The sequence below is a fragment of the Coptis chinensis genome, chromosome 2, assembly GCF_015680905.1.
Source record: "Coptis chinensis isolate HL-2020 chromosome 2, ASM1568090v1, whole genome shotgun sequence".
In the NCBI taxonomy this organism is placed as follows: Eukaryota; Viridiplantae; Streptophyta; class Magnoliopsida; order Ranunculales; family Ranunculaceae; genus Coptis; species Coptis chinensis.
The window spans coordinates 67,000,568-67,016,225 of record NC_141457.1 but is presented as its reverse complement, the minus strand read 5'-3'; the positions used below and the strand labels follow the sequence as shown (position 1 = coordinate 67,016,225).

The 15,658-nt window shown below is 37.7% G+C and overlaps 3 protein-coding genes across 3 annotated transcripts; 1 reads left to right on the top strand and 2 right to left on the bottom strand.

The window, feature by feature from the left end:
* Positions 1 to 1,584: 1,584 nt before the first annotated feature.
* LOC147517298 (uncharacterized) lies at positions 1,585 to 3,812 on the top strand. Its single transcript, XM_086593550.1, has 5 exons — positions 1,585 to 1,611; positions 2,312 to 2,418; positions 2,495 to 2,561; positions 2,906 to 3,013; positions 3,780 to 3,812. Exons 1-5 carry the CDS (start codon positions 1,585 to 1,587, stop codon positions 3,810 to 3,812), a joined length of 342 nt encoding a protein of 113 aa, XP_086449676.1.
* A 2,519-nt stretch (positions 3,813 to 6,331) lies between these two features.
* LOC147517297 (uncharacterized) lies at positions 6,332 to 7,941 on the bottom strand. The gene is made up of 3 exons (XM_086593549.1): positions 7,189 to 7,941; positions 6,779 to 6,957; positions 6,332 to 6,488 (listed from the first exon to the last, which is right to left on the bottom strand). The coding sequence occupies exons 1-3, from the start codon at positions 7,939 to 7,941 to the stop codon at positions 6,332 to 6,334; spliced, it is 1,089 nt and encodes a 362-aa protein (XP_086449675.1).
* Positions 7,942 to 10,359: 2,418 nt separating this feature from the next.
* Positions 10,360 to 15,377, bottom strand: LOC147517296 (uncharacterized). The gene is made up of 7 exons (XM_086589586.1): positions 14,958 to 15,377; positions 13,883 to 13,954; positions 12,509 to 12,624; positions 11,527 to 11,624; positions 11,302 to 11,439; positions 10,769 to 11,169; positions 10,360 to 10,697 (listed from the first exon to the last, which is right to left on the bottom strand). The coding sequence occupies exons 1-6, from the start codon at positions 15,085 to 15,087 to the stop codon at positions 11,106 to 11,108; spliced, it is 618 nt and encodes a 205-aa protein (XP_086445712.1). The 5' UTR covers positions 15,088 to 15,377; the 3' UTR covers positions 10,360 to 10,697; positions 10,769 to 11,105.
* Between the last annotated feature and the right edge of the window lie 281 nt (positions 15,378 to 15,658).

Genomic DNA, 15,658 nt, shown 5'->3' with positions numbered 1-15,658 from the left:
TAACTACTATAGGGGTCTCATTTTTTCGGAATAGGTGCATCTCAAACTTTACGATCCAAGCAGCTCTGCAATTGGACAATTAATTTACTGTGGATGCAGCGACTGTCCAAAGAAGAGTAGCCTTGGAGTATGTTTTTTTCTTGCTTTCAATGGAACTTATAGCAGTCCTTAAAGGTTATCATGTACAATTTCTAACTATTATAGGGGTCTCATTTTTTGGGAATAAGTGCATCTCAAACTATACAATCCAAGCAGCTCTGCGACTGGACAATTAATTTACTGTGATCGCCCATTTTGCTTGGCAAATAAGAATGGTCCTGATCCTGGTTGCACTTCTGTCGTGCGCTGTGGATCTTACCTGCAGTATGGAGATGGAAGCTCAACTATTGGATACTTTGTGAGAGATAGCATTCAGTATGATCGAGTATCTGGAAATCTCGCTACAACAACAGGCAACTCAAGTATTATATATGGGTAAGTCATTTAGTTATTACATTCACGCCATCATCTGAAGCATCAACTCAATATGTTGCGTCACTGGTGTGATAGTGTTCGATCCTTAGAGTCAGTATTCGTCGTCTTAACTTCTTGGTATTAAGTTCTGACTGAAAATTAGTTGGGCTTCATATAGTCTTTCAATGGGTTGCAATTGATGCAAGTCGAGTGGACTTTCTTTGTGCTCTCTTTTTAATTATTTTAGTATATAATGCTATATAGGTGTGGTCTTCGACAGATGGGAAATCTTGATGAACTCCGTACAACACTTGATGGGATACTTGGTTTTGGATAGTCAAGTAATTCCATGATGATGTCACAGATGGCTGCAGCTGGATCAATGAAAAAGATGTTTGCTCATTGCTTAGATGGAACAAAGGGAGGTGGAATCTTTGCCATGGGAAATGTGGTGCAGCCTAAAGTAAATACAACTCCAGTGACCCCTGCTACTACTGATCCACTACCTACACCTAATCCTGATTCAGCAGCAACGTCCCCATTTGCAGAAGCTGCAACCTGATCTCCTCCTGCGGTGTTTGATACATAATAGTTTATTGATCTCGTCCATCTCCTAGAGAATGGATTATATCCTTCTTCACCCTCTTTCAAGCCCGTGTTAATTGCCTTCTTTTCAGATGCAATTTTGATGGTCTCCGTCCTGTTTTTCTTCTTCATTTCCGCCAACCTCACAGCCTTGGTGTCCAATCCCTTTTTCTGCTTAGAAATTGCCTCCAGTTCCTTCAGCCTGGCCTGGATCCTCTCCACTTCCGCCTTATTCCGCTTGCTCTCTGCCACCTCCATTTCTCTCCTCAGGATTTTTTTTTTTTCAGCTTCAATATTCAATGGCCTTGATGATGCAGATTTCTTCTCCTGCAACATTATTTTCACAGTTTTCGATGAGTAAACATAACTGATTGTCTTCTGTATAGCCTCCTGTTTTTCCATTACATCTTGTCCACTTGGTATTCGTACTCCGTCTTTCTTCATTGCCCGCACTCATTCGTCAAACTCTGATTGAAGATGGGGGGATTCAGATATCAACTATCAGGTACTACACTAATGCTCCTTGCCTACTTCAGACTAAAAGAAATGGGGACACTTGAAGGCGGTTCAATGGTTCACATTGCTCTCATCTTCACTGCCAACAAATAATTGCAGAGTTTATTTCCATACAACGACATGCCTATTTTGGCATTTCAATGGAAAAGTAAGGTGGTAGTATAGAAGAGACCAAATCAAACCATTTTCAGAGGTTTAATATTCCCCGTGGAATTGGCAGCAACTAAGGTAGAGTACTGGGCACGACAACATACAAACTGTGTGGCATCATGTACTTCATGACCGGAGAATGAATCCTCACGGCTAAATTTGAAAGATATCATTGGCATAGGGAAGGCCTTGTGGTTGATGAAGGGAATTATAATGGGTATTCAAAAACTTGAAGTGCAAACTGACTCCTTACAAACTGCTAGAATTATGAATGCCTAGCTGAGCATATTAAGAGTCTTTCTAACTCCTTTGAGGCCAGTATGTTTAAGCATGCATATAGTGAAGGCAACAGATGGTCTAGGGGCAATATGTGCTAACAATGACGAACTTTGGTATTTTGCGTATCTCCATGAAAGGGTGCATATATACTTGTAAGGGATGATGCTACTGACACTATGCTGATTAACTAACTTGAAGCCATAAAACCTGTAAAGGGTTTGCCTAACCCCGCACTTGGTTTTTGTAATAAAGAAAGTATATAATATCTGTATGCTTTATGAACTAAAGCTCAGACATCTTATTACCCATGCTTTTTGGTTTGTTATAGGTTGCCGACTCTCTTGAGAAAGGCACTGAACATGAAGATGAATATATGATCAGTGAGAAGGAGCTCCTTGTGAATCGTTATTGTTTCATATTTGCACTTTTAATCCTGTGACTACTGGATCAATTTAAAGGAGTAAAATTTGGGGCCAACCTTGAGTCTAGTTGCTAATTTCTTTCTATAAAGGTTTATATCTGTGCCAAAAGACATGGGAACATTCAATTGCGGTGCATTTGCTGCTGGTATTGCAAAGGTTAGTCTATATGTAGTTTAGTGATTTTCATATTCTTAAAACCTTTTTTCTAATTTCACATAGAAATATGGTGGTTTTTTTTTTTTCGCTTAAAGGTAATTGATTAAAAGAATAAAGTTACAAGGAAAAAGAATAAGAAGTGTTAAGAACTGTATAGAATGAGTATCATCAGTTGTGTACCCACCTATTACATCTTACATATAACTTATGAAACGGAAGTAAGTAGTAAAGTGGTTCTCCATATCTCTCACAAAAGGAGGTTTGTTGTCCCACCATTTACTTTCTCCATTTTGCAATGCTGCTCCATGGTGGTTAATATCTGTTAAAATTGGTATTTTGTGTAGGGTGTATTGGATGGTGCAAGTTTTCTAGCTGTAGTCACTGCTCATTTTGTATCAGTGGATGGTCAGCTTCGACCTCGGACCACCATATTGATAAAGTTTGCTGAAGAGGTAAGTCCTTTGTTATTTTGTTTCTCAATGTCCTTTGCATTTTAAATTGGGTCGTCTTTTCTCACCAACTGTTGCAAGCCAGCCGTTTCTAAAGGTATACTTGTACCTTTGGCTGCATAGGTACGACCATATGCGGACTCGAAAAGTTTTCTTATTCAAAAGTAAAGAAGAATCAATCTCACATCCAAAATTGCAACCAAATCAATGATTTTGTTATCTAAGCAATCACAACAATAACACACATAGGCACAATAAAGATAACAATGGAAAGATTGTTAGCTGACAAAGTGTCGAGAACAAAAATCCATAATTGTCCAATGAGTCTAGGAATTGCAGAAGCTTGTAGAGGTTTTCTTGGTCATAATGATCCAGCTCCTTGCAAGTGAAGCTTTGAGCAGTTAAGTAAAATAAATAAATCGTTGGAAAGAATGCTCATAAATAATTATGACTCACTGAGTAACTTGCCTATATTCGATTGCTGAGCAAGTAAATGTTACTTACAATTTCACCAAAAGAAGATCATTGGTGGTTCTTGAGCACAAAACTCCTAAAATAGTTGCTGCAACTTGTTGTAGTGTTGATATTATGTTTTAATGGCTCTAAAAATCATTTGCATTCCCCATTGCTATCATTCCATTGTGTCTTCGATCTTGGACTTGCCTTTGAATTTACCCTTCACAGACTTGCTTCATGTCATCAGTTGATCTTCACACTCATTACTCATATCAGGTATTACTTTTTAAACCATCATTTTTGTGTTTATAAGAGTATCAAATCTGAGTATCATCAAAGTTCATAAAGGCTGTTTATTTTAGTAGATTGGGTAGAAAGGCTTATCTTCTTAATAGACAATAGCCGTATTTATTGATTCATAGAGATTACACTTTCCTACAATACAAAATCATATAATCTACATATGGAAAGAAATCAACATGAGTATATTCTATATCTTCCAATACTCCCCCTCAAGCTGGAGCGAAGATATCTATCAATCCCAGCTTGACAATAGAACTCTTGAGCAATGAGGGTCCAACTGGCTTGGTGAACATATCAGTCGTTTGTTCTACAGATCGAACAAACACTGGAATGATAATAGCAGCTTTGACCTTTTCTCGTATGAAATGTATATCTACCTCAATATGTTTCATCCCGCCATGAAGTACAGAATCGGAAGCAAGCATGATAGCTGAGTTGTTATCGCAGAATAACTTCGAAGAAGGCCCTACTGGAAATCCTAACTCACCATAAAGAGAACGTAACCAAAGAAGCTCACAGGTTCCCTGAGCCATTGCACGATATTCAGCCTCTGCAGAAGATCTGGAGGTAACATTTTGTTTCTTACTTTTCCAAGATATCAGGTGTGACCCAAAGAAAGTACATAAACCAGATGTTGACCTTCTATCTGTCTTGGAACCAGCATAATCTGCATCTGTATAACAAGACAGTCCTGATTGTCTACCTGATGCATAGAACAAACCAAGTCCTGGGCATGACTTGAGATACCTCAAGATATGATAAACAACATCCATGTGAGATGTACGGGGAGCATGCATAAATTGACTAACAATACTAACCGCAAAGGCTACATCAGGCCTGGTGTTAGTCAAGTAAATCAATCTCCCAACCAAACGCTGATACTGAGATGGATCAGAAAGTAATTCTCCAGACTCAGAAGAGAGTTTTGCATTAGGATCCATAGGTGACAAAGCTGGCCTACATCCTAACATGCCTGTATCCTCCAACAAGTCTAGAATATACTTCCTCTGAGATAGAGAGATCCCATGTCGGGAACGTGCTACCTCAATACCTAAGAAGTAGCGAAGGAGCCCCAAATCTTTCACATCAAATGCCTTACTCAAATCAGATTTTACCTGAGCAACACCAGATATATCATCACCTGTAACTATAATATCATCAACATACACAAGAAGGAGGACACGATGGCCAAACTTGTTCATTCGAACGAAGCAAGTGTGATCAGATTGGCAGCGGCGGAAACCAAGAGATAGCACCACCTGGCTGAAACGAGAAAACCAGGCACGTGGTGACTGTTTCAAACCATATAGAGATTTCCGAAGACAACACACTTTCTCAAGAACTCCCCTCACCGCGAAAACCAGGTGGAGGATCCATATAAATAGTTTCTGTTAGATCACCATGAAGGAAAGCATTTTTGATATCCAGCTGATACAGAGGCCAAGAATACGAAGATGCTAATGAGATCAAAAGCCGTACAGAAGAGAGTTTTGCCACTGGAGCAAATGTATCACCGAAATCTTTGCCAGGAACCTGGGTAAACCCCTTGGCAACCAATCGAGCCTTGTAACGATCCATAGTACCGTCTGCCAAATACTTAATAGAAAACACCCATTTGCATTGAACTGTTTTCTCACCAAGTGGCAGGAAAACCATATCCCATGTATGGTTCCGTTCCAGGGCTTCCATTTCACAGTGCATTGCAGTAACCCAATGGGGATCACGCAAAGCCTCAGAAACTGATCTCGGAATTAAAACCGAAGATGTTGCAGCCAAAAAAGCCCGACAAGAGCTAGATAGTCCCTGGTAAGAAACAAACTTGCTAATAGGATGGTGAGTGCAACAGGTAACAATGAGACGGTCAGTTGGATGCCTATCCCGTGAAGACTTACGAAGTGGTAGCGGTGGTGGTGGTGGTGGTGGTGGGGTAACATGTGGACCAGATAATGTAATAAACTCAGAAATAGGACTAGAGTTACCTGGGGAAGAGGCACCAGGAGCAGAGGAGTCTGGCAGGGGTGGAACATGGGAATGACGAACATCTTCCTGTAAAGGCTGCTCAAGTACCTGTGAATTAGTATCAAAAACAGGTAAAGGATAAACAGGGATAGAGTTTTCATTTCCAGGTGGAAAAGAAGAGTCCATAAAGGTATCTTGTTCTTGAAAATAGAGTTTCGGAACAAAGAATGGTGTATCCTCCAAAAAAGTCACATCCATGGTATGATACAACTTACGAGTGTGGGGATCATAACAACGATATCCTTTTGAGAAGACAGCATATCCCAGAAATATACATCTAATTGCTTTATCATCCAACTTTGTTCGACTTGGACTACGATTTTGGACATAGCAAGTACATCCAAACACCTTGGGAGCTATCGGGAATAAGACTCTATCCGGATGAAGAAGACGGAAGGGGGTTTTATTATTCAAAACACGACTCGGTGTACGGTTAAGAAGATAACTTGCAGTCAAAACAGCCATATGCCAATAAGATTTGGGAACATTCATTCCTCGTAAAAGGCAAAATAACGATTGCCATAAGAAGACTCGGGTTTTTTTTCAAAGAACCCCATTTTGTTCAGGTGTGTAGGTGTTGGAAAGTTGTTGAAGAATGCCTTGTTGATTAAGTTGGGACACAAAGGCATTTGAAACATACTCTTTGGCATTGTCAGATCGAATACCCCTAACGGTAACATTATACTGGGTCTTAACCATTCTGAGAAAATTGGTAAATGAAGAGAGAACCTCAGATTTTTGCTTGAGCAGATAAACCCAAGTACACCTGGTGATCATCAATAAAAGTGACATAGTACCGTGTCCTCGACCGTGGATGTTATTGGAGACGGTCCCCAAACATCAGAATGAACAAGATCAAATGCACAGGGAGTACGATGCATTCTAGAGATATAACTAGAACGAGTATGCTTAGACAAAGCGCAAATGTGACAATGAAACTTATGAGACTTGCAAGCTTTTATTAATTCGGGAAATAACAAACAAAGATACTGGAAGTTAACATGTCCTAAGCGAGCATGCCATAAGTTCAAAGACTGTAAAGAGAAAACATAAGAGCCAGAAGCTGGCAACACAGAGCCTTGTAAGGCAGTGACCGGTGGAGGTTCCCCAAAATAGTAAAGTCCGTCATGCTCATACCCCATGCCAAAAATCGTCCTCGTACTCCGGTCCTGGATAAAACATCGGTCAGAGAGAAAAATGACAGCACAATTGAGATTTTTGGCTAACTGACTAACAGATAACAAATTAAGGGAAAGGTTTGGCACATGTAGGACAGACTGAAGCGTAATAGATGGTGAAAGACAAACCTCCCCCTTACTTAGAATAGGGGTAGATGACCCATCGCAAAGCGCATGAACCGATGGGCCGATGATACAGTGGATGTAAAAGATTAGACTCACCGTCCATATGGTCATTAGCCCTCGAGTCAAGAACCCATGTGGGTTTAGCGTAATCAATCTAACATGAAGAGCGTTAGGAGTACCCGAGGCGTCATAGTCTGTAGGGACAGTTGAATTCTGGACACGAGAATTCTGAACTATAGTGAAAAGCTGATCAATCCTAGAACTCAGCTGATTAATGTCTGCAGGTGCATCTGATGGAGTCTCAAAAGATGCTTCAGCCACTGCAGCAGTACGAGGAGCACGGTTCTTAGAATAGTTCTGAGAACCAGTCTTAAATCTCAACTCCGGATACAGTTTAAAACAACGGTCTTTAGTATGTCCCGTATTCCCACAGTGATTACAAACGAATGGCTCCTTTTTGCGAGTTCCAGCAAAAGAAGCCTGAAATCGAGATCCGGAATTAACAGCAAATGCCATCTGATCAATGGGAGTAGGTGTCTCTGAAGATGGTGTGACTTTTAAATGGCGGCGACGTTCATCACTTTCTACCATAGCATAAGCCTCACTCGGAGAAGGTAGTGGAAAAGTACCCAAAATCTGACAGCGAAGGGTCTCATACTCATCTCGAAGGCCCAAAAGAAATTGGTATACCTGCTCATCTTCCGACGCTTTGTGGAGTTCCTTAGCAATAACAGGAGTCATACCAGAAATACTAGCCAGAAATTGAGACTTGTAATGAGCTAACTCGTCCCATCCCTTCTTCAGATTTCCATAATAAACCTTCACCGAGTCATTTTTTTTGACTAGCATGAGTAACGTGCCCATAAATTTCGTACTTACGGATTTGGTTACGAGAATGTGCATACATCTCGTTCAACCCAGTCCATAACCCATCAACCGTATCATAAAACATAAATAATTCATAAACATCAGGCTCCATAGAATTAAATAACCAGGTTAAGATCTTACACCGGTCAGTTTCCCATTCTGCCAATTTGGTAGAATCTGTTGGTTTTGGTACCTTCCCTTGCAACCAACCAGTTTTCCCTCGAGCACCAAGAAATAAATTAACTGAGCGTGACCAAGCAGGAAAATTACTGCCACTAAGCAATGAATTAGTAATGCGATGATGCATTGACGAATTAACTACAGTCTCACCGGCCATTATGAACCGAAAAAAAAAATTGACCTGAAGATGCGTCAAACAGAACTGCAGAAGCCCACAAAGAAGAACAAGGTTTGCTAGAGAGAAAAAGAAACGATCTCCAGTTATTCTTTTCCAACAAAGAGACACCGACCAGCTAGAGACAATATAGAGGCACTGACCAGCATGTGGCAATGAGTTGATATTAATCAGCAAACTTCAGTACGGGGGAAAAAAAAAAAACACACACACACACACACACACACAACATCTTCTCTACAGTCTATCCAAGTCGTCTTTAACCGATGATTACTTCGACACTTTGGCCTCATAGAGAAGTTTTCTAACAAAAAGAAGATAAGGAAATGAGTTCATTGGATCGAGACATGCTCTGATACCAAGTAGATTGGGTAGAAAGGCTTATCTTCTTAATAGACAATAGCCGTATTTATTGATTCATAGAGATTACACTTTCCTACAATACAAAATCATATAATCTACATATGGAAAGAAATCAACATGAGTATATTCTATATCTTCCAATAATTTTTAAGCAAATGTATTGCAGACTCACCATAGCTTCCATAGTTCATCTTATCTACGCACAACTGATCTGAAGTGATTCCAGTTAAGGTGCAAAAAGTGGATATATTATGTGAATCTTGACAGGCGGTATAGAAATTACCTTACTGGCTTATTGGCTTGGTTAGGAGGAAACTAACCTATTGTTCCAGCACTACTTCTCAGTCAAAGCCTACAGCCACTTGCCCCCCTTTTAATTAAAAAAAGGTGTAGATGGAATTTGTGCATTTCATTTATTTATAATATTGTGATAAACTCACAGTTTACTTTGCATTATGTGATGATCAGGAAAGAGAGTTCCCTTGGCATCTGGTTTCTGTTGCATTTTTCCTCATATTGCTCAAACTCCCAGGTCCGTATTACCCGTACTGGGGGTGGATATTTATCCCACATTTTGCAAATGGTGGATTGCTGAGGACCTTATGGTCTGCTATTATGCGGTATAAAAAGCCCCATGTGGCACCAGAAACAACCTTGCCACATACTTCAATACCTGATCATCAGTGTTAGTGAACACTGATAACGCTGTTTGGGAGGCTCGGGAAGGCATTGCTCTGTCTCAGTGCGTGTATTCTGTTTTGTAGCAAGGTGTAAGCTTTGTCAGAGTTGTAGTTTATGGAGGTACGGTTGTATTTAGCGAGTGTATAATTGGTTAATGAGCAAATTTTGGTTACGATCGATCTGAATGTTGTTGTGGTTACTAAAAGTTTTAGTTCGTAGTATTGCAATCCTACCTATATTAATATCAGTTTCTCCCAATATGCTCACAGTGAGCCACGTCAGCATATTTTTTAAAAAAGTCCCTATTTAGAAAATAATTACTCTCCTTCTTACCAAACTAACCCTGAATTTGGTTCTTTTCTAATTTAATATAAGTTAAAATTGTCTTTTCATCTGTGTTGAAAAAAAAATAAAATAAAACTACGTCCGTTATTTCAATTCTACGCCCGTTATTTCTATTTGGCCGGGCTATTTTAGTAATTATGAAATATAAAAAAAAGAAAACCCAACCCTTCATAACGCTCATTCTTCTTCTTCTCATTGAGTTCTCGCTGATCAGCTAAAGGACTGGCGAGTCTGATGTCGAAAACACGGGTTGCAAAAGCAAGAGTCGAAAGTCCAAGGAAAGAATTGCCATGCTGGCTTGCACAGCAAGGATTCAATGCCGGGTAGGGTTTGTCACCATCAAATGATTCTTCAAATGCTCCAGGCTTATAATTTGAAAAATTTTAATTGCAAAAAAGAATTGAAAGAGCTGAAAGACCAAGTTTTCCATTTGTTTGTTTATGTGGTTCAGTGGTTGTTTGTTAAAGTGGTTGGGATGTGCTTTCCTCAAACAGATGTGCTGTTGCTGAGTTGAAAGGTCTTTTTCCTAACATCAATCAAGGTTTTCTCCAACAAATCAATCATTGTTTCATGTTGTTCATATAAAAATTCATACTGTAAATTATAACAAACTAAGCTTTTCTGCTTTTCTACTGATAATTAGAAACCGTGTCAAATTTGTTAGATACTTATAAAATGTTTATTATCCCATTCAATCTGTCCATATGCATGTATATTTGAAGGAAATAGGAGGAAAAAAAATGGAAAAAATCTTGCCTAGCGTAGCTCAACATATGAATGGACACTCACGGTAATTTGATTTTTAATGCCTACATATTAGACTTTAGCTAGATGCTAATTCCTTATTAGCATACTCTGATTAAACTTTACTATATGTAGGTCGGAGAACAAGCAGCGGTGCTGGGTTTTTCTTCTTCTTCTCATTGAGCTCCAAAGCATAGTGCCTTAAGTGACGACATGCACCATTCTCATCCTCAATTACTATACCTCCATGCTGCACAACCAATGGAAGTATCAGATAAAACATGAAAAGGAGAGGTAGAGATTCGACTGGTATGTGCTAACCTTGACAATTTTTTCCATATTGGTGCAAAAGCTGTGCTTCCCATGGAGCATGATCCCGACTTTATCGAAGATGTAGGTAAGATTAGTGCTGTGGACTGGCTGCCCAATTCTCTGATGCTTCTTGCTGTAAGAACATAAAAGAAAAGTTATATCACCATGTGCGTTAAGTACGGGTAAATGTTCATTATGTAATTATACTGATGTCGGTTTTAAGTACTCAGAGTGCACAGAGAGCGCAGTAAATTGGATGTGCTATTCAGAAGTCACTTTTTCACTTCTGTTGGTTTGAATTGCCAGTTGGCGTCAGTCCTATGTCATCCTGATCATATGTTCTTCTTCAAGATCTGAACGTGAAACCACCAGGAGTTCGGACAATATCTCCTCCCTTTACTGCTGTCCACCTGGTAAATCCAATTGTAGTAAAAATAAATCAATCTTCTATTTTATTATGCCATTTACTAATCAATCAATATGTGTATCTGTAGCTACATGACCATCTGACACTGTTATAATGTTATATGTTTGTTTCATACCTGTACTCAGTAAGCATCAGATGACAGAATACAATGAAGAGTTGGGTCATGTCAGTAATCATTTGAAAAGTGACAGCGGAGGCAAAGTACCAATTAGGATCATTTGATGGAGCAGTAAACATGACAGTTGGAGGATCACTGTCGCCAAAAAAACAACCTTCAAATCGATCTAAAATAACAAAATGGAACCGTGTGACCAGGACGATCACAAAGTTGATAGCTTACAGGATTTGAACCTTGGTAAAGTATGTTCCAACACAGAATCTCAGACCGCCTCCAAAACCCATGAAATGTTTAGAAGCACCACCATTCACTTCCATTCCCTGCATAAAACATATGATTGTATGCAAAATGAGAACCCAGTATACAATAAGAGTAAAAAAGTAAATGTAACTGCAACTATCTTTTAGCAGCAATGTAATTGTGATATTGCACAGCGAAGAAAAAAGGAGAAAAAGAAAAATGTATAGAGTTCAATGATCAACCTTCCATCTCCATGGATTGAACACAAGTGGATCTTCATTATTTCACATGTACGCAAAGGCTATTTTTGTAATTAACAAATAAAAAAAAGGTAAAACAATATACATAACCCAACCCTTCGTTAAGCATATCAAAATATACATAAAAGGGCTAGCCGGACATGAAAACAAATTCTTAAAAACTTAAACCTAAATAAAAAACTAAAACCCTTTCCTTCTCTATTTCTCACACTTCAATCACCGATCTCACTACTTCTAGGTAAAATATATACTTCTCTTGATTTCATATTCAGAAGCGACTATCATTTGATTTGAAGAATTTTTCTTTTCCTCCAATCTTTCTTTCACCAACCTTTAAGGTAATAATCTTTCAATCATCAGTGCCAAGTGCCCCTCTCCTGATTGCTTCAATTGCCTCTTCCAAAAGAAGCAATCATCGGGAGTTCATATTTTTTATAGAAAAACCACATATCCAGTATTTACTTATGTGTTTGAACTAAGATGAGTATTTTTTTACCGCGTGTTTGTTTTTTTATCCAGGCATTTGCTTCATCTAAATGGAGGCAAACAAGTCATCTGATGCTAAATTGGCACGATTAAGAAGATATAGTATATTGGCCCACAAGAAATATAACAAAAAAAATAGAGGTTAGAATTATAACGTTTTTATATATTTGCTTTTAGAATAATAAAATTTATAAATGTAATTGATTTTTTTGTAGTACCTCTGAATGTTCCACCAAATACTGATTCAATGCGTCGTGAAAGGATCTCAGCATCAAAAAATTCAACCGACAAACGTAGAGAGAATCAATTGCGAAGATATCGTCATAATATTGACCTGCGACTAAATTCTTATATTGATAGTAAAGGTACCCATTTCAATCAAGTTTATTCTTTATGGAATGACAATATACTGACAAACATTTATTTTTATAGGTACTAATTACTTTGGATCCCCAAATAAAGAATGTTCATATTGTGGAGCAATAGTTTGGGAAGAAGAAAGAAACAACAAAGGAAATAAAGGTATACCTACCTTTTCAATTTGTTGTCAAAATGGAAAAGTCCAGCTACCTTTATTAGAGTCTGCACCTCCTTTGTTAACAAAACTTATGGACTTGCAAGGAGGATCTAAATCTATCGCTTTTCAGAGAGAATATGCGAAAGTGTACAATTGTATGTTTCAGTTTTACTTCTACAAAGTAAAATAGACAAGACTTTAAATAATGGTGGTGGTCCTTACACATACAGAATTAGTGGTCAATCATCATAAAATTGGTTAAAGCTTCTTCCTTTAGAAAATCAGCCCCCTCATTTTGCTCAATTGTATATCTATGATACTGAACATGAGCGTCAAAATAGAATGAATGTTGTTCTTAAAGAAGAAGGAACTGCGGATCCATTAATTGTTGACCAATTGATAAAGATGTTTAATGAAAACAATGTGATTGTTGAGTGGTTTAGATCGGCAAGAGACAGGTTTCAAGAAGATGATGTCCTTCCGGTTCGTTTAAGACTCATTAATAATCACATCACTGATGAAAGGTTATACAATTTGCCAACTTCATCTGAAGTTGCATCTTTGATAGTAGGAGATGATTTAGAAATTACTGATCACAGGGACATAATTGTTGAGACTCAAGGAGGTGCTCTACAGAGAATAAATGAGTTATATCCTAAATTTATGGCAATGCAATACCCTATATTATTCCCACGTGGAGAAGATGGTTATAGAGTTGGGATTTTGCTAAGAGGAGTTGATATAAACAATGTGCAAAATAGTCAAAAGAGGTATACTGTTACCATGAGACAATTTTATGCTTTCCGTTTGCAAAGAAGAATTAGAGAAAGTTCAACATTGTGGATAGGTGGTCGTCTTCGTCTAACTTACATTGTTAATGGTTATACATGCATTCAACATTCTAGGTTACAATGGTATCTTTCAAATCAAGCTACCATTAGATCTGATCTGTACAACCATTTAATGGATGCAGTTGTTGCAGGTATTATAAATATCAATCATATTTCAGATAACATTTATCTTTAGTATCTATATAATAGAAAATTTAAATATGATAAACTCGGGAAATATTTACCTTTTACAGGAGATTCCTCGGCATCATCGATTGGAAAGCGTTTGATCCTTCCATCATCATTTACAGAAGGACCTAGATATATGGTGCAGACTTATCAAGATGCTATTGCGATATGTAGATGGGCAGGGCCCCCTAATCTTTTCATAACTGTAACTTGCAATCCACATTGGGAAGAAATAAATAGTTTTTTAAAGTATGACCCTGGATTAAAATCAGAGGACGTACCAGATGTTGGATGTCGGGCTTTCAAAATAAAGTTGGATTGCATAATGAAAAGACTCCGTTATGGGAATCATTTTGGTAGAGTCATTGCAGGTACATACTATTTAAAATTACCTTTTTATTTTACATGTATAAATCTAAGTAAAGAAGAATTGGAAACAATATGCAATGATATTATTAATTCCACAAATATTTTACTAATATCTAATTATTATTATTTTCAATGTTGTACGTTATTGAATTTCAGAAAAGAGGTTTGCCACATGCTCACAAATATTTTACTAATATCTAATTATTATTATTTTCAGTGTTGTACGTTATTGAATTTCAGAAAAGAGGTTTGCCACATGCTCACATTTTGCTATTTTTGCATCCCGAAGACAAACCTAAAACTGGATCCGACATAGACAGGCTTATTTCAGCAGAATTACCTGACAAAGATACAGATCCAATACTTTACGAAACTATAGTCAGTACAATGATTCACGGTCCGTGTGGTGAAAAGAAAAAGGGTTCTCCTTGCATGAAAGAGAACAGATGTTCTAGACATTTCCCTAAAGATTTTTGCAGTGAGACTAAATTTGACGAAAATGGTTTTGTTGTATACGAAAGAAGAAACAACAAGCGCCTTTGCAATGGTTGGTCGCTATAACCCAGTTGAGATCGACAATAGATGGGTTGTTCCTTACAATCCTAAACTCAGCAAGGAATTTCAGTGTCACATTAATGTTGAGCATTGCAATCGTACACGGATGATTAAATACTTATTCAAGTATATTACCAAAGGTCCAGATCGAGCTACAGGCATTATTGAGGAGAATTATAAGTACGACAAAAATACAAGAAAACGTACCATTCAGGAAGCGGATGAAATCAAACGTTATCTGGACTTTCGATATATCTCCGCATCCGAAGCAAGCTGGAGAATCTTTGATTTTGACATTCAGTTTCGAGATCCATCTGTTGAGAGAATGAATTATCATCTTGAGAATCAACAAAATGTTGTATTTCGTGATAATTCTAATACATTTCAGATTGTACAAAGTGATAAGGCTAAGAGAACAATGTTCACAGAATGGATGCTTACTAATCAGAAAAGTGAAAAAGCTCGACAGTTAACTTATGTTGACTTCCCATTAGAATTTGTTTGGCACAAAGACACGAAGGTATGAATAATAATTTTGATAGATCAAAAACAAAAATTAAAGTAATCTTTAACATTGTCATATTTTTTTTCAGATCTGGACAGAAAGAGCTCATAATGGCATCAAGATTGGTAATGCACAACCAACACCAATTTATTTGTAACACTCAAACTTATCCAATAACAAACTTTTCAACAACAAATACGTTCACTACCAATTATTAATTCAGAAACTAGATAACTCTTAACAATTTGTTAGATAACTCTTAACAATTTGTGTTACACTCAAATTCTAAAACAATACCTAAAAGAAAACCTATCAAATTTTCATTTTGCTATTTTGTACCGTAATTCCTTTTAGATAACCCTTAGCAATTTGTGTTTCACTCAACTTCTAAAACAATACCTAA